Below are 18,364 nucleotides of genomic sequence, written 5' to 3' on the forward strand. Positions count from 1 at the left end.
ATTAATGAGAGGGTGTGTGCATGTGATGATTGCAAAGCACAAAGCAACTAGCCAGAGAAGAAAAAGTGGGAGACCGCAAAAAAAGCAACTGCAATTTCTATCACAGTCTCTCTTTCAAACGTTTCGCACTCCCAAGTTTTGAAATCAAATTCAAAAAGAAAAAAATATGGTTAAGGACCAAAAGGAGGAGCCTGCAATTATCACCAGCACCACACCCCACCAGGTTCCTTTTTTTTTTTTTTTTCCATCTTTTTGCCCATCTAATTCTTGGGTTTTGTTTTTTTTCCTTGTCTGATTATTGTTTCGTTCACATCTCTCTCGATCTTGCTTGAATTGCAGGAAGAGAAGGACCCCGAGTTCGGATCTGAGGACTTGCTTGAGTCCCCATTGCCCCTCACCGTCACTTCTCGGGTAAGTCATCTCAACTTTCTCGGAAAACTATTGAAATATAAATTGACCCAGAAGTTTAAGCTGTTGGGTAATGGGGATTGGGTAATGGGGTACGCTGTATGATGATGAAGATGATGATGATGAGCTGTTGGATTATGGGGATCGGGAAATGTGGTATGTCATATGATGATGATGGGCTGTTGGGTAATGGAGATTGGGAAATGGGGTTTCTTATTTAATGATGAAGATGGTGATGATGATGATGGGTATGTTATATGATCATGAAGATGTTGCTGCTGCTGATGATGATGATGATGATGATGGGATGGTGGGTTGTTTCTTTTGTAGGTGTTGTATATGTTAGGAGACATAGCGGCAGGTCCGGCTTATCGGTTCACACAATGGCTGGAACTGGTTCGTAAGCGCAGTGGCAAATATCGCTCCTCTGGTTTCCCTAACCGCCCGCCCAGAATCGATACTATGCCATTCTGGTTATTCTTTTCTCTCCATTTTCCCATTACTATACTACAATTGCAATGCTGTATCCCTCTTTAATGTTTTGCCTTTATGAGAGTGATGTTGTTTGAATTGTGATTACTGGCTTGGTGGAAAATTCTAAACTAGGAATGCGTGTGTAATTAGATGGGAATTTATGAAATCTTATTGATTTTCATATTTGGAAAATAGATTTTGGCCATTTGGCTTGAGCAGTGGGGCAATCTACTACTGAATTAATACAAAGTAAAGTATGGCCTTGCTCATTAATTGCTGAGTGCTACAACAGTAACTAGTTCAGTTTCTGTGTACTAGTGTTTCAGAGTAGTTTTGTATGTTTGCCATTGGCAAAATAGATGTTGGGAAGTCCCATTTGATAGGATGAGAAATTCTTGGTGTCAACCAGGAAGTGTTATAAAAAGGAAATATGATTTTGGTTTCGATTCTTGTGGGGAGTTCAAATTTAAATTTGTACCTTCAATGTAGTGCCTCATGTAAGCAATCATCTCATGAATGGTGCCTTCATCAAGGCTGGTTATATTATCTGTTCTGGGTTTAGAACTTATTAAGATGGGCCTTATTCTATGTAACTAATGATGTGATCAGCTGTCTACTATTGAAGTTTCTTACCATCATCCTTTAGATGTGATATGACAGTGGAAATGCATGTATGACGATTTTGGTCCTTTTCATCTTCATGGATATTGGGTCATTCCATTTTTTTTTTCATATATTGCATTCAGTATCCAACACTTGATGTGTTTTTCACAATGATATCTTGGGTTCTATCCTCTCGATTTTCTTCCTTGACTTTTTTTTCTCTTTGATGAAATTCAAGCTGAGATGCCAAAATTTTGTAGGATAACATTGTACCTGTTACATGTTTGTATGCAGTTCAGGAGAATCAACTGTTGATTCCAGAAGTTCTTTGCCTGTTGAGCAAGCTACAGAAATAAATTTGTGGGAAAGACTTGGTAAAGCTGCTATGATGGATATTGATTCATGTTCTTTTTCTTGGGACATGCTTTCCTCACTTCACCATACTGAACATAGTAGTAGCAATGATCATTCTGAGGATGAAATGAGTAAAGCCCTTGAGGTGCACAATCTATCTTAGCTATTGTTTTTGGAAGGATATATACTTCTTCAAATTCATGTCAGGTATTGAAGTTTGCAGTAATGTTTCAGCCTCCTAATTGGTTCAATCAACTCATGGTGGTAACTATTCTGTATATTCATGGGAAGAGAGGATTTTGGAAGTTCATAAACAAGAAAAGAGTTAAACTACTAGTGCTTTTATTCTTAATCATCATGCAATATTTGTAGCCTTTGGTTATATTTTTATTGCTGGAAACACTATTTGCTCCTGTCTCAGAAAAAAATCAAATCAATTAATATTTTTAAGTATTCATTTCATAAATTTGCAGTATCTTTCTTTATACTTTTTTTTTCTTTTTCATTTCAAGAAATCAAAAATAGAAAGTTGTGCAACATTATTTATTGTCTTATCTGCTGCCTTAACTTCTCTCCAGTTGTGCGGATACAGGTCACTGTGAATTCTGGAGGGGTTGTCTTCTTTGCTCTATTCAACTGGCCTGAGAATGATGATTATTTCCTGAAGGAGGGAGCAGCAGTTATAAAGTTTTCATCTTCAAGAGTGGCCACACAATCAGAACGTCTTGGTTACGAATTCGCAAAGTGGCTAGGAGTTCGAACTCCACAGGTTGTACTTTCTCACTCCATTAGTTGTTTAATTGTTACCATCTTATGCCATTAATCTAACCCTTTCCCAAAAATATCTTCTAGGCTAGAGTCATTCACAATTCTAGTACAGAGTGGCTTCAGATTAAGGAAGCTGCAGAAAAAGCAAGAGATGCAGCAATTTCAGAAGGAGATGAAGTTGGTGAAGTCACATGTTCAGAGCTTTTAGAAGCTCTTGAACTTAGCCGATGCCTCTTTCTGATGAAGTACAAACTGAACCTGGTTTTATTGTGAATAAAGTGTTATAATGCAGCAGTGAAATATCCATGCTCCCTTCACCACTTGCCGTCTCCTCACCAGATATGCTGTGAGGACGAGAGAAGTCAATTAGTTTGCCACCTATTTTATTACTTGGTTCAAAATTCTGTTTGTTTAGATGGTTTGGGTCAAATGATCTGACTGACCAATTTTCTAAGGGATCATCTTTAGCGCAGATGGCTGAATGGTTCATACTGCTGTAATTTCTCCAATTAAATCAAATATGGAACCATGAAAACCCACCATGTTCAAGTTTATAATCAAATTAGACCATATCTTATGGGCAGGTAACTCCCAGAAAGGACCAACTGGTTCATATTCAGTTATTTGTTTGTGCAGAACATGGATGATAGCTGGCTGAGCCATGGGAAAGTTTGTTTTGATTGTTAGGGCATTTTCCATTTTCATTACTTTCACCCTTACTCTTCTAGATCAATTCATATACCCTTAAACATGACAGCAATTAGAGGAGGAAACATGAAATTTCATGATGCAAAAGCACTATAAAATATAGAAGTTATAATTAAATTTTTTGTATGGCCTTCTGAATGCAAAAGATTTTATTGTTTGCAGTTATGTACATGGATCTCCTCTCTTAGAAAGCTCAAGTGCATTTGACTCACGAGAAGCTGCAGAAAAGACAGCAGCAGCCCTTGGCAGGGTCTTGATGTTGGACCTTGTCATTAGAAATGAAGATAGACTTCCTTGTCGTCAGCTCAGATGGCGTGGAAATTCCGCAAATCTATTGTTGGCGGACAAAATGGCCTCTACTGACATGGATGCATTGGAGGAAGCATTTGATTCTGCAATCAAGCGATATAGGCCTAGGGTAATTAGGGCTCTTCAGAAAGAAAGAAGGGCGACATCAGTTGACAGCAGATTGAGCCCTCATAATTCAGGATTGGTATCACAGAGTTCTGATCTTTCTGATGCCATAGGATCACCATCATCGAGCAACACTAGTCTGGAGGGTCAAGCTTTGAATCAGTCAGGTCTTTCAGATTTTCATATTGTGGCAATCGACTCTGGAGTTCCTCGCAGACCACCAGCAGGAAAACGTGCAAATGACCAGGCAAATTATCCAAAACTGGTTGAGCTCATGCTCAACAGCTCCAAGTATTCCTTGAATCTATTACATGAGATAACAGGAGGGAAGTTAGGATTTGCTTCAGATGATACTGAAACAGCAACAGATATACTTTTGACTGAGATGGCTTCAGTTGTTCATGAATTTCGTCGTGGGTTTCGAGCTGCACTAAGAGACTTGCAGGGTTTCCATATATTCCTACTCACACTCCACCAAAAACTGGATGGCCTCTTACGAGTATTTCTGAATATTGTAAATAGAAATTCCTGTGTTGATTTTGACAGAGAGGATTTGGGGGCCTCTGAGGCACAGTCGCAGGCTCCTGTAATAGGTCATTGTCCCTCTCCACCAAGTAAGGAACGGGTTATTAATGATAATCATCCAGATTTGAGTGACCCAGAGGTACAGAGAGCAGCTCCTAGGTTATCATCTTCTGGAGTTAGAGAAAGCTCAGACTCTAGTTCTCCCATCTCTCGAGAAGCTTGGCATGGGAAGTTCAGCAGAGGGAGTGTGGAGTCACTCCGAAGCCTGCGATTGACAACAAAGCTCCGTGACTTTCACAGATTTGCCAAGGTATGCAATATTCTTAAAGAAAATGCAGCTGGATCACCTCCTTTCCAAGGAAATCCAGTGCATCTTGCATCTTTTGGTTTGACAAAAGCTATTTAAAAAATTATTAAGTCAAAATAACCTTTTAAAAATTATGTGTAAGGAAATGCTGACTCTTTGATATATTTCTTACTGGAAATATGTGGGACCAACAGCTACAAAAGATACATCATGTGTTTTTAGAAGATAAGCACACACATTTGTTTCTCTATATGTATATATGCATATTTGTTGCAGAAGGTGAGATGGCATTGCTGTCTAAAACAACGAGCTGTTTCATCTGATAGATTTCATATCACTTTAAGTAAACCATAATGGAAAAAATGATCATTAGCATACTAATAAACTGGCTTCTCTTGCAAACGACTGAAAGTACCTAGAAGTTTGGGATGTTTAGTTAAAAATTGACCAGAATGGTTGATACTGATACCAAAGGTTACCATTTTCCTGTTTAAACCTAGACCATGACATATTTTAGGTTGAATGAATTGAATGGTTGCTTTCATATCATGAAATGTACTATGTCTAGTCATGTTAGTTATATTTGGTAATCCTAAACATGACCAGAGAAAAACACCCGGAATTGAATGAGTGAGGTTTTTCAAAGATGTGCGTGGAGAAGTTATCTTGTCATATTTTGAAAGTTACAGATATCAATATCATTGAAGCTTTATACTATGTATACTTGATTTAGGCAGAGCAGTTCCTTTTTTTTTTTTCTCTCCAAACAAAGTTATACTTCTACCTTGAGTTTTATTGTTTGCTTGTTATTATTAATATTATCCTCAGGTTGATGCAGAATCAAGCAAAGAGTTGGAACAATGGAATGAAATGCTAAGAAATGATGCAGTTAAATTATGCCAAGAGAACAATTTCAATTCAGGTTTCTTTGAGGGTAATGATAATAATGGTGTTGTTGATGCTTATGAGTTGAAGGTAAGATTTTCTGTCAACTCTTGTGATCTAACTTTTCTGCTGAATTTTTACAGAGCCCAAATTATTCCTTTTCTTTCCATGTTTTTTGATCTTACAGGTCAGGCTTGAGCACATTCTTGAGAGGATAGCATTGATATCTGATGCTGCAAATACAGAGCGGCCATCTTCAATTACAGCGAGTCTCTTCATTGGTGGGGCCCTTGCTGCAAGATCTGTGTACACATTACAACATTTAGGAATTACACACATATTGTGCTTGTGCTCCAATGAGATTGGACAGTCAGATTCTCAGTATCCTGACCTATTTAAGTACAAAAATTTTTCTGTAAGTACTTGCTCCTGTTATTATGGATGGTTCATTCTTGTGGCTTAAAACAGAGGCATACACACAGCTTGTTTCTGTATTTACTTTCATGTGGATCATTTCCTAGCTCCCTTAAGCTATAGTCGTCCATGTACCATCTGAAGTCCCTTGATCAACTTTCTTCTTCTCTGATCCCACAGCTTTCTGAACCTTCTGAAATCCTTGCGCAGGTGTTTCTTATTCAGCTTCCTTTTTTTTCTTTTTAATTTTATTCTTTCCCCATAGGAGTCATTATTCCTATGGATATTTTTTCTAGACTCTAGATTGGTGTCTAGTTAATTTGACAGAACCGAATAGCCATAAATTATATACAATTTTCAAGGGAGGCTATTGCATAGGCCTTGAATTGACTGCAAGCCTTGCTGCAATTTTTTAACTGAAGACTTAACTCATTGCTCTGCTAGTTAACGTGAAGGGGAATGTCATTCAATCACTGCATTCTATCTAGGAATTTTTGTCCTCAGATTGTCAAAGTAGTCTGTTTAATAGAGATCAAGTGAAGGTTACAGAACTGTCTGGTTAGAAGAGTTATTCAAAGGGCCATCAAGAGAAGTAGATAGAACGTTAGCATTTGCTCCATGTCACTGCTTGGTGTCATTGAAGTTATGTGCTTAGGAAGCTATTCAGAGGATCAACTCCATAAGTCATAGTTTCGAACTTCGGTGTTGACCCATGTCGCTGCTCACTAGCCTCACTGTCGTTGCTTCAAACCTAAATTGGGAATTGGGCAGTGTGTTGACGGAGGCTTCCTTGGTTGCAAGAGAAACAAGCATTTCCAGTGTCATTATTGAAAGGAGTCTTTCCATCAGAAAAACATTTGACATCCATCATTGGGGTGCTAACTTTTCAGGATTCCAATATTAGCAAATTCAGACAGAATTCCTTGTTGGAAGAATTACCTAATCACTTCACTGTGCTGGACTTTTTCAATGTATTAATTATGAATTTCCTGGAAATATGTTTGCGAACTATTTTGTACTGATTACACTACCTGCATATTTGGACAGATTTCTGACAGTGAAGACACAAACATCAGCAGCATATTTGAAGAAGCTTCCGTGTTCATTGATCATGTTGAACAAACTGGCGGGAGGGTTCTGGTTCATTGCTTTGAAGGGAGAAGTAGAAGTGCTACGTTAGTTCTTGCTTACTTGATGCTCAGGAAGTAAGTAAAATAAAACAAATTACATACTGGCAAGCAAAACCGAAAGTTTTATATTGTTTTCATGCTGTCATTGGACCCACGCATTGTAGACCTTAAACCTCACTCAACTGTTATCCTAGATCATGGATCATAGAGTGTCCGTGTGGTCCACGACCGAGAGGCATGGAGTTTAGCATTGGGGTTTTCAAGCCTAGTTTCCCTTCATTTATTTTCCTTGGTACCTTAGCCCACATTTCATTCTGGGTCTTAAGACCACCCTAAGTTCATGACATCAGGCATCACAGCTCCCACTTGAGTGGAGTTTGAGATTGGTTGGAGATCTGAAGGATGTGATGATACCCCAATCCCATATATATGCATTGAAGTTTTTTTTTGTCACGTGTGAACTACTAAATGATTGTCAATTCACAACAAAAATTTGAAAGGTGGTATTGAACCTCTTTTTTTTCATGCAGGAACTTCACTCTATTAGAAGCATGGAATGCCCTAAAACGAGTACACCGCCGAGCGCAGCCCAATGATGGGTTTGCCAGGACCCTCCTGGACCTGGACTGCAAACTGCATGGAAAGGTTTCAATGGAGTGGCATCAGCGAAAACCGCCAATGAAAGTTTGCCCCATCTGTGGGAAAAATGCTGGCTTGAGCAGCAGCTCGCTTAAGCTTCATTTGCAGAAATCACACAAGAAGCTATCATCAGGGAGCGTGGACAGTGCTATGACTATGGAGATCCAAAAGGCTATAAGTGCTCTCAAGATTAGCCGAGGTGGGAGTGTCAGCCCTACACAGAGGCAGTCTAATTCAGTCATGGATGAATAGGAACAGGGACTTTTTTCATTTTTGAATGCAAGGAAACTGTGACAAGATCATTTCTATGGCTTGAACCCCCTCCAACATTAAGGTCGATATTCCCTGGAGAATCTTCAATTGCTTTGCAGCAGGTAACTTGTGAGTCATCTGGAAGAGATGAAGCCTCAATGCTCTTTGACAGTCGGCAATAACGAGGTGGACCTGCCAGATATTCTGGTTAAGGAGTTTCTCAGTAACAAACATTCTGTTTCTCACAACTAAAAATACCTGCAGCAGCACTTTAAGAGAAGAAAGGATGGTTTATTTTGTGTTCTCCTGAACACCAGGTTGAATTCAATTTGCATCTGTTGGATACAATATGTTGCTTTGTTGCAACTATTTTTTGAAATAGATGTAACAATTGATCACATCCTTTCAGCTATGTATGCATTTCACTGCTGCAGATTGTATACAAGAAATTTTAGTATGAAACTATGGATGGTCCTAGCCAAAGCTAGACTCTTTATGACTCCAAGCTGAACTAGTTTGATAAGAGGTCCAGTTCCCATGGAACACAAATTGAAGCAAATGGAACCTGAAGGTGATGCCAAAAAAACCAAGTCTATCAACTGCTTATAGCCTGTATTTTAGGTTTCGATTGTAGGTATCACATGGTAGATGTGCTCTAGAAAATGCAATCCTGAAAGAATGGTTTGAAGTTTGAACCCAAGAAAAAAAAAATGGCATGGAACTATTTCAGTCATATATAGATTCATCTATGAAATATCCACAAGTACCAGGAAATAAAACCAATTCATAAAATGGCTTCCAATATTCTAACTTCCAAGTAGTCTTTAAAAGAAAAGAGACTACAACTAAAGCCCACTTTAAATAATAAAAGTACTAACAATAGATCTGTAAAAGTTTGAAGGGAAGACTGTTTACACAGGCATTGCCTCTGGTAATGACTCAGGTGGAGCACCACTGCTGCCATTGAGCACAGTGACATTTCCATCAGAATCAACATCCACAATTACCGAATCGCCTTCTTTGATTTCCCTTGCAAGCATCTTCTCAGCCATGCTGTCCTCCAAAAGTCTCATTATGGCTCTTCGCAGTGGCCTTGCACCATAACTGGGGTTGTACCCTTCATCCACCACTCTATCTCTAAACCTCTCGGTCACCTGAAGTTCTATGTCCTTGGCCTTCAGCCTTTCAAACACCTCCTTCAGCATTATATCAGCAATGTCCTTCACCTCCAGCTTAGTGAGCTGTCGGAAAACAATCATCTCATCCAATCTATTCAAGAACTCTGGCCTGAAATATTGTTTCAGTTCCTCTGTCACCAAGCTCTTAATTCGGTTGTAACTGCTATCCTTTTCATCGTAATCGAGATCAAATCCTATCCTGCGGCCTCCCTTCTCGATCACACTGCTTCCAACATTGGATGTCATTATCAAAAGAGTATTCTTGAAGTCCACAGTTCGGCCCTTGCTGTCTGTCAACCTGCCATCCTCAAGAATCTGAAGCATCATGTTGAAGACATCAGGGTGAGCCTTCTCAATTTCATCAAAGAGAACCACTGTATAAGGTCGGCGTCTAACAGCCTCAGTCAACTGACCACCCTCAGTATAACCAACATAACCAGGAGGTGAACCAATCAGTTTGGAGACTGTGTGTCTCTCCATGAACTCACTCATATCAAGACGGATCATGGCTTCTTCAGAACCAAAATAGTAAGCAGCTAGTGCTTTTGCCAATTCTGACTTTCCTACACCAGTTGGACCAGAAAAGATGAAGCTGGCAATTGGACGGTTGGGATTCTTGAGTCCAACACGAGCTCGGCGAATAGCACGGCTGATGGCTTTAACAGCTTCATCCTGACCAATGACTCGTCTGTGGAGGGTCTCCTCCATCTTGAGGAGACGATCAGATTCATCAGTTGACACTTTCTCAACAGGGATGCCAGTCCAAGCAGATACAATGTGCTGAATGTCCACTTCTGTCACCATAGGACCTATATCTCCTGCCTCAGTCTCTGCCTTGGTCATCTCCTTGCCTTTGTCTATGAGGGTTGAGATCTGTGCCTTTAGATCCATTTCTCTATCACGTAATTCACCGGCCTGTTCAAAACATTTTAACATATTGTCAATTACTAGATAAAAAGCACTAGAGACAAGAAACAGGAACACCATACATGTCATCTTAAACTACTTGGAAGCAACCAAATATTATGTTTTAATTTCAAAGGAATGCAACAGCCAAGAGACAACTTGAAATAATAACATACCTTCTCAAAATCTTGGCTTCGTACTGCTTCATTCTTCTCTTTAGTGATCTGTCTGAGCTCTTTCTCAAGCTCTCTTGCTTCCTCTGGAAGCTGCAAAGAAAAGGAATGTGAGCCAATGAGTGGAAGAGCAATAAGAGTCATAGGACAGGAATAGGAAGGAGCACATACCTGTGCATGACGAAGTCGAACCCGAGAACCAGCTTCGTCGATCAAGTCAATTGCCTTATCAGGAAGAAATCGATCACTGTAATATGCAGGAAGTAAAACTGGTCACTATTGTATTCCAGAACCAACTGATGGAAGTTAATGTAATAGGCTAACAGCTCAGATTTGTTAAAGGAATTTAGATATTGGCCTCAAGTCAAACAAGCTATTGGCTGTCCACCAGTGAACTTGCTGGTTCAGATATTTGCAAAACTGCTTACAAGATATGCTAAAATGGACCTTTTTCTTTTACTCCTTTTTTCTGGAGAACAAGTTCTCACTTCTCACCACTTAATGTTCACTATTAAAATTTGTTTCCCATCATTTTCTTTTTTTTTTTGGGAAATATAAAAACTATGATTCTATTAATCAATATATATGTATGTACCATCTATAGCACATGTAATGAGGATATCACCTTCAAATTAAAATACAAAGCACATACCTAATGTACTGGTATGACAGTCGGGCAGCAGATACCAAAGCTTCATCTGTATACCGGAGCTTGTGATGGATCTCATACCGCTCCCGAAGCCCTTTCAAAATTTGTATGGTTTCATCCACAGATGGTTCAGGCACTTTGACTGGCTGGAATCTCCTTTCCAAGGCAGGGTCTTTCTCAATGTGCTTCCTGTATTCATCCAGTGTTGTGGCTCCGATACACTGCACCAATGGAGATAAATCAAAAAAAGATATTTTCACTATATACAAAAAGAAAGCATCACCACCACCCGAATTAGACTCTACAGATGCATACTCAGCTTTGAGCATGCTTAATCCGTAAGTGCTATACCTTTTACTGTCATTGAATGGCTTTGGAGCATTTATGAGGCAATACAAGGGCTAAGCACTCCAAAAATCCACAGCATATTTTTAATGTTGCAAGAGGACTAAAAATAATCATGATCCAGATTTAAACCATTTAATCTTATGACTTGCATTAACATTCTTCTAAAATGAGTAAATCACAAGATAAAAACGATTGGCAAAATATCATTATAATATTCAGTCTCTCCATTGAAAAATATGAGGTGGGAAACAAAAGGTCGACATAAAGATGGACAAGATGTAAAATTTAAACCACTATATAGCTACATTCCCCTATAAATTAACTACCACCACCATAGAGCCCAACTCAATTCCTGACTCAACATCTAGGACAAAAATAACAAAAAAGGGAGTATGTTTTTAGGGCATCTCTTGGGATTAGATTACCTGCAGTTCACCCCTTGCAAGAGCTGGCTTCAAGATGTTAGCAGCATCAATCGCCCCCTCTGCTGCTCCTGCTCCAATTAAGGTGTGTACCTCATCAATGAAGAGTATTATCTCATCACTTTGTTTGATTTCTTCCATTAGCTTCTTCAATCTTTCCTCAAACTCTCCGCGATATTTTGTTCCAGCAACAAGGAGACCCATATCCAATGTTATAACCTGAATCACCAAAATAACTTGGTTCCGGTCATATTTTGGTCTGTAACCATGTAACAATCACAGCCCCAACCCCCAAACCAGGGAAGAAAAGAAAAACAAATAAGAAAAAAAATGCAACTGCTTGACATTCATGGTTGGCTATTCAAACAACTTGGTCACTGCATCATTTCTCAACTGGGGGAACTAACCAATAGTTTCCCTAGCCTCCAGGATGGATACCTTTGACAGCCATCTCAGTAACCCATATACAGAAGGGACATCTATGAAGTAGAAAGCCATTTTCGTAGGTCAAATATTCAAGATTAGAGAAGTATTAAAATCCTCAAACATTAGCCAAGATACCTAAAATATTAAGATAGTGGATTAGCGTTGTGCAACCAAACACAACTAACCCACTCTTAAACCCGTGCAACATAGCCTCATACCACTAGTTTTGTTATTGCGCCCTGTGTACCTTATTAGAATCTACAAGCACATATACCAACCTTCTTCCCCTCAATCGTTTCTGGAACATCACCAGTTGCAATTCTTTGTGCAAGGCCTTCTGCAATTGCTGTTTTTCCAACGCCAGGTTCTCCAATGAGGCATGGGTTATTTTTAGTCCGTCGACCCAAAATTTGGGTTACACGCTCTATTTGTTGCTGCCTTCCAACAACAGGGTCCAATTTACCCTGAAAAGACATTAACATCACTGTAAGAGATGATTCTTGAGAAAAATGCCACAAAAGAGGTAAAAGATTTATTAACTACCTCCTCTGCCAGCTTTGTTAAATTGGTACCATACTCCTCCAACGTTGGCATCTTATTGCCAGTGGTTCCTCCTCCAACACCAGCACCAACAGCTTCTGTACTCTCACCCACCATACGAATGACCTATTCATTCCAATGAGAGATTTTTTTTTTAATGAGGTTTTTTTTTTTATCTGGAAAAGAATGCCCTAAGCAAGAAAATAATTGTCCGCAAGTATGACAAGGTGGTACTGCTTGCCTGAGTGCGAATATTACTAGGGTCAGCACCTAAATTCTCAAGAACACGGGCAGCTACACCTTCGCCTTCACGAAGTAGTCCCAGAAGCAAGTGCTCCGATCCAATATAGTTATGGCCTGATACATACAAGTATTATGAAATGACTACTTAGTAATTAGTCAACTCATTCGTTGATTTCTTCATTTAAAAAGATGTCAATGTTGATCCTGGGACAGTTAATGATTAATGTGTCCTTAGATTGGCACTCCAAGTAATAGGAATACAAAGTTGTTCCTGGCGAAATGCTGAAAGGAAAGCCCTTAGCAAATTACAATGTATAGTTTCAGGTATGCACACAAAGAAAAGCGAGTCTCTTATGGAGTCATAAAACCAGCCCAAATTCAGTCCTATTAAACACAAATTAAGCTTCAAGAGAAGTTACTCACCGATCAAACCCATCCAATCATAAGCTTTTAAAATATTCTATCAATTCACAACTTTTTTTAATCACATTTACTAATAAGATTGGTCTGGGAAGCCTGGATTCAGGTTGTCCTATAATTATGGATCCTGTGCCAGCCTCAGATATTTCAATTTCAAACATAAATAGACCAGTCCTAGGTCAGGTTATGTCCAGCTCTGCCACAACACAACCCATTCTCATCATTATTCTAATACATATTCCTCATCCAAAATATTGTGGATGGATGGGTTCTTCTGTCCCTATCATTGATTCTGAGACTACCGAGTTAGTTCTAATCCCCATTACCCAACCAAAAAAACCAAAGAAACCTCACCAAGTTGCCGAGCTTCCTCCAGCGAAAGTTCCAAAACACGCTTTGCTCGAGGCGTAAATGGAATCTCAACAGCAACAAATCCACTGCCCCTTCCAATTATCTTTTCCACTTCCACACGGGCATCTTTCAGATTGATTCCCATGGATTTAAGGACCTTAGCAGCAATACCAGTGCCTTCCCCAATAAGACCCAACAGAATCTGCTCAGTGCCAACAAAATTGTGACCAAGTCTTCTTGCTTCCTCTTGTGCAAGCATAATAACTTTAATTGCTTTCTCAGTGAAGCGCTCAAACATAGCTCTAGCTACACATCGACTAGCCTTTCCTCCCCGAACAGAAATAGCAGCTGCCACTCTGGAATGGAAATCATGGCCTGATCTCACCAAATTATCTAAAGCATTGGCTCCTCGCAATCCTGAGAAGCCTCTGATCCTCAATCCAGGTGCTTGGACATTACACATCATTTTGACAGACTTTTTGGTTCTCTCAGACCCTTGAAACTTTCCATGCTTCCCATCAGCAACTGAAGCAAAGATATTGGTTGACTGAACCAGAGCCCTAGCCATGACTCCTGCCAAACACAATTAAACAACAAAAATCCATAGGTAAGGAATTGACACTAGGATTCAGAATATGAACTTTCAAGACCAAAAAATTAGATTTTGAATTTGCATCCATCAGGACAATAATGTTAAAAAGAAAGAAAGACACAAGAGGACAGAATTAACATTGTTAGGTTGAAAGCCATAAAACCATAAAGCCCTTGTTTAGGTTAGCTAAGCCATAAAACCACCACATGAAACCAACAATGCCTCGTTATAATTTCACTACTTTGCTGTTCAGAGATAATTGCATAATCACCTATTAAAATAAACACATAATCAATTTAGCTCTAACTGAACAATTTTTTTTTTTTTGATAGGTACTAACTGAACAAATTTTACCTGATCTTCACCACAAAATATCTAATAAAACAAAATCTATTTTCACATTAATCGCACAAGATATATTTTCAGATTAAAAGACCAGAAACCCCCCACACCCCACCCAAACAAAAACCCTAATTGATCAAACCTGCATATCAGGAAGCAAGTCTCCCAAATCCAACCATTTAAAAAGACAGGATATTTGGACAAACTAATCAAAAGACAACGAACAACGGGCAGGCACCAAACACGACCATAAAGTAGAGAATATCAGCTCCATCCACGCCTTTTCACACAATAAAACCACTAACAAACCCACATTCAAAATTAAGCAACCTTAATTTAGAAAAAAAAAAAACCCTAATTCAAAATCACAATAACACCTATAACCTCAAAATCTCACACCCCTAAAGATTTAACAAATGATATTAAAAAAAAAATCATAATTGGGAAAAAAAAGAAGAAAAAAACAAATAAATCCGAGATTGGGAAGAAACAACTTATTTGAACTGATATAAACAAAACCCTCATGTTAAAAAAGAAAAACAAACAAACAAACCTGAGACTGGGAAGCAACAAACTTCTAAATCTTTGTTTGGAGATAGGAAAAATCTGAAGAAAAGAGAAAAAGGGAAGCAGTAAGGACTTCCTTCAGCAGAAGAAGGGAGACCTTATAGCCGATACAAGGTCGGCCGCGTTGAAAGGATTCGATTTATAGAGATGTGGTCGAAGATAATCCCAATATATCTCCCTCGTCTCTCGCTTTTCTCTACTCTATCTGCTTCTCCATCCTAACCCCTCCTGCACTCTCACTTATATTATAACCTCTCCCGACGCCTGTGGACCGTTGATGATGCGTCCGGGGGGATTTCAACCGTTTGATTAACTTACATATTTAGGTAATATCCGTCGGTCAATGTCACAGCAGAGTAGACGTACACGGATGTCTGGAGATTCTTCTTTTTTGCGAGGGGTTTCGTGCAAACCAGAAATCTCGAAGAAGGTCCCTGATTATGAGGCTATTTAACGAAATGCACGAATTTTATTAGCATAGATGGGCCTAGAGTTTTGGAAATTTTTACTGAGACACTTTGAGTGAAAATATCTAGTAGAATTGGCCCAATTGGGTCGGCGTCAGTCTGCGGCCTTGTTGTCAACGCTGCCACCAGTTATACTCTCTTCCTTGTCTGTGTTTTTCCCTTTGTGGGCCTTTTTGGGCCTCAATTGGAAGGTTAACATGGGCCCTCTCAAGTCATCTTATGATTAAACAAAGGCCTGTTTTATTGGTGCTTTTGTAAATGGGCTTTTGGATTCACGAACTGGAGTGGGCTTTTTTTTCTCTTTTTTTTTTTTGAAGCTGTATATGGCCACATTTTTGAATTCTAATGGATTTGCAACAGCCATCATGTTTGATTGTTTATTTATCTAATTTTTTTTATTAAAAAATAAATACTTTTAGAAGCAAATCAATTTCAATTTGCATATAAGATATTATATGTTTATTTATCTAAGTTTCTTTAATCCAAAAATAAACTAATTGAACTTATTTTATTAATAATTAAATTTTAAAAAAATTATGGTATTGATTTAGTATCACACCAAACTTTTGATTTGGAACATTGAAAGTTTGTGATAAAATTGGTCATTAAATAAGGATACAAAATATTATCTATTATTTTAAACTTTTAAATCAAACGGGTTACGTGGTTATTAAATTTGAATTGATCATTTTTAAATATTTTAATGTCATAATTTTGAATAATATTTAGAAAATGCAACAGGATGAGTTTCGATACATCTATCTCTAACGAGATTGAATTGGGATAAATATAAATGAGTTTGGGAAATATTTGAAAATTTTTCTAAAACCTAGGTGGGTTTAGATGTGAGTTTGTCCCACCCCACCCAATTATATATAATATTAAATAAAAAAATTATTTTAATTGATTTTTTTTATTTTCAACTTTTTAAATATATTTATATATATAGAGAGAGAGAGATAATATTATTTTCTCATAAAAAATAAACTTTAAAATTTTTTTTTGGGATGCCACACTTGATCCCATCATAGTGGGAACAAGATTAAAGACACCAAATTATTAACTCTATATTTGAATTCCCAAAATTTAAAGGAAAAGAAGACAAAAAGGGAAAAAAAAAAAAAAGAAGAGAGAGAAAAAAAAATATTTATATATATATAAGAAAAAATTATTATATCTATAAAAAAATAAGTTTATGATAAATGCATTTTATCTAAATTCCCATATATTTTTCAGGGAAAATAAAAAGATTTTTTTTTTTTTTTTTTTACATTTTCCTTTTTTTTTCCTATTTTGTTTTAGAAACTTTGGAGCCTATTTTTCACATGCTACATGAAGTGCTCTAAAAAAAAAATAACATTCAATGCTACCTAAACATGGCATGATAAAGATATATATATATATATACATAAAATTAAAAAAACGTGTATTTTTAATAAAACAAAACTTTTTTTTTCCTTTCTATTCTATCCATATTATTAAAAAAAGAAAAAAAATAATTAAAAAAGTCCACATCAAAAATAAATATGAATATTCTATCATGCGCTTTTTTCTTTTTATCATGTGTTGTAATTACGTCCTTATCATATTGAGTGGACATAAATAGGTGGGCTAAAGTTGAAGCAAAGAGGCATTGCAAGTACTTGTAATATTGAATCGACATGACAATTTGTGCTCCCTTTCCCTGCAAATCATGAAAAGAATATCTTCCTTAGTCAATATCAATTTTGTGAAGCATTCACTAAGTTATACCCCATTAGCCTTTTGCTTTCTATAATCCCAAAAATGGGAGAAAAGGAAGAATAAGAGATCTTGATTTATAAACAAGCAAACATTTCCCTTTTTGAGAGCACTGTATGGTAGGGTTAGGTAGCTATAAGATATTAAGATGATCAGGTCAAGTATCAAAATGGTCAGGCTAAAATGAGAGGCAAAGGCCCATTAATCAATTGGTAAGTTTGGTTCTTTTCGAGAAAACTTAGACTCCACTTCTTATGTTAGTCACCAAGTTCACAAAGATTAGGGTGGGGTAATTCAATGACGGATATGCATTTTCGAACTTTTCATTTCAACTGTTATGACATATGGTAAATTGGATAATGATACAAATAATAATGAGATTAAATTTAATACAAAGTAATAATGTTTAAAAATATGTATTGTATGGTTTAATTGGTTATTTGGTAGTTGTAATACTATCAAGTCATGTTTGGTTATTTGGATATAATATGATATATCATATAATATATTCTCTTTTATCCTATTACATATTTGATTGGTAATAAAATAAAATAAGTTATCTTATTACTTATCATATTCTATATTCAACCAAATATAAAATAAAACAAACGGTTGGATATATATTATCCATTTTTTTTCTCTCTTCTATATAAGATATGTTAATTTTTTACTAAAATATAATATATACATATTACATATATTATAAATTTTTATTATATCTCTTGATTCAAAGGTAACCTAAAGTTTTCCTATGGACTAAGTGAACATTTTTGTACTTTTTAAAAATATAACATTTGATGGTTCAATTAAAATATTGTTAAATGTTATATTGGACCTTCAAATACCACTTTTAGCCTTTTGAAAAAAAAAAAACTTTCAAAATAAGACTTAACTTCAACTCATTTGAGAGATGAGAATGTTATAGAATGAGCCCACAAAAGAAGGCAACCTTGTATATCCAAGCTCACGAGGTTTACACAAGGAACATTAAAGACCCATTTCCCATCGAAGCCATAGCAGCCAAGCTGCAAACTATTTAAGATTCTTGTCATTCTCAATTTCTTACTCTTGGGCATTTGTTGCAGCAACTTGAATGCATTGCTACATAATATATTCATT

At 37.2% G+C, this 18,364-nt stretch overlaps 2 protein-coding genes across 2 annotated transcripts; one reads left to right on the top strand and one right to left on the bottom strand.

Moving 5' to 3' along the window:
• The first annotated feature begins 29 nt into the window (after nt 1–29).
• LOC117904502 (dual specificity protein phosphatase PHS1) lies at nt 30–8,380 on the top strand. Its single transcript, XM_034817132.1, has 11 exons — nt 30–223; nt 340–411; nt 739–881; nt 1,780–1,984; nt 2,432–2,608; nt 2,692–2,852; nt 3,478–4,564; nt 5,390–5,536; nt 5,634–5,861; nt 6,908–7,065; nt 7,521–8,380. Exons 1-11 carry the CDS (start codon nt 167–169, stop codon nt 7,879–7,881), a joined length of 2,796 nt encoding a protein of 931 aa, XP_034673023.1. The 5' UTR covers nt 30–166; the 3' UTR covers nt 7,882–8,380.
• A 212-nt stretch (nt 8,381–8,592) lies between these two features.
• LOC117904503 (ATP-dependent Clp protease ATP-binding subunit ClpA homolog CD4B, chloroplastic) lies at nt 8,593–15,206 on the bottom strand. The gene is made up of 10 exons (XM_034817133.1): nt 15,025–15,206; nt 13,541–14,110; nt 12,765–12,880; nt 12,527–12,649; nt 12,262–12,447; nt 11,561–11,776; nt 10,791–11,008; nt 10,310–10,385; nt 10,142–10,231; nt 8,593–9,974 (listed from the first exon to the last, which is right to left on the bottom strand). The coding sequence occupies exons 2-10, from the start codon at nt 14,103–14,105 to the stop codon at nt 8,793–8,795; spliced, it is 2,772 nt and encodes a 923-aa protein (XP_034673024.1). The 5' UTR covers nt 14,106–14,110; nt 15,025–15,206; the 3' UTR covers nt 8,593–8,792.
• Between the last annotated feature and the right edge of the window lie 3,158 nt (nt 15,207–18,364).

This window comes from Vitis riparia, chromosome 17, assembly GCF_004353265.1.
Source record: "Vitis riparia cultivar Riparia Gloire de Montpellier isolate 1030 chromosome 17, EGFV_Vit.rip_1.0, whole genome shotgun sequence".
Lineage (NCBI taxonomy): Eukaryota > Viridiplantae > Streptophyta > Magnoliopsida > Vitales > Vitaceae > Vitis > Vitis riparia.

Excerpts from the sequence above, each read along its gene's own strand:
- LOC117904502 (XM_034817132.1), top strand. The coding sequence starts at position 167 with ATGGTTAAGGACCAAAAGGAGGAGCCTGCAATTATCACCAGCACCACA. Across the intron at positions 5,537-5,633 it reads TTGATGCTTATGAGTTGAAG|GTCAGGCTTGAGCACATTCT; the intron begins GTAAGATTTTCT and ends TTGATCTTACAG. Across the intron at positions 7,066-7,520 it reads GCTTACTTGATGCTCAGGAA|GAACTTCACTCTATTAGAAG; the intron begins GTAAGTAAAATA and ends TTTTTCATGCAG.
- LOC117904503 (XM_034817133.1), bottom strand. The coding sequence starts at position 14,105 with ATGGCTAGGGCTCTGGTTCAGTCAACCAATATCTTTGCTTCAGTTGCT. Across the intron at positions 12,881-13,540 it reads GGAGGAAGCTCGGCAACTTG|GCCATAACTATATTGGATCG; the intron begins GTGAGGTTTCTT and ends TGTATGTATCAG. Across the intron at positions 10,232-10,309 it reads TTCGACTTCGTCATGCACAG|CTTCCAGAGGAAGCAAGAGA; the intron begins GTATGTGCTCCT and ends TTTTCTTTGCAG.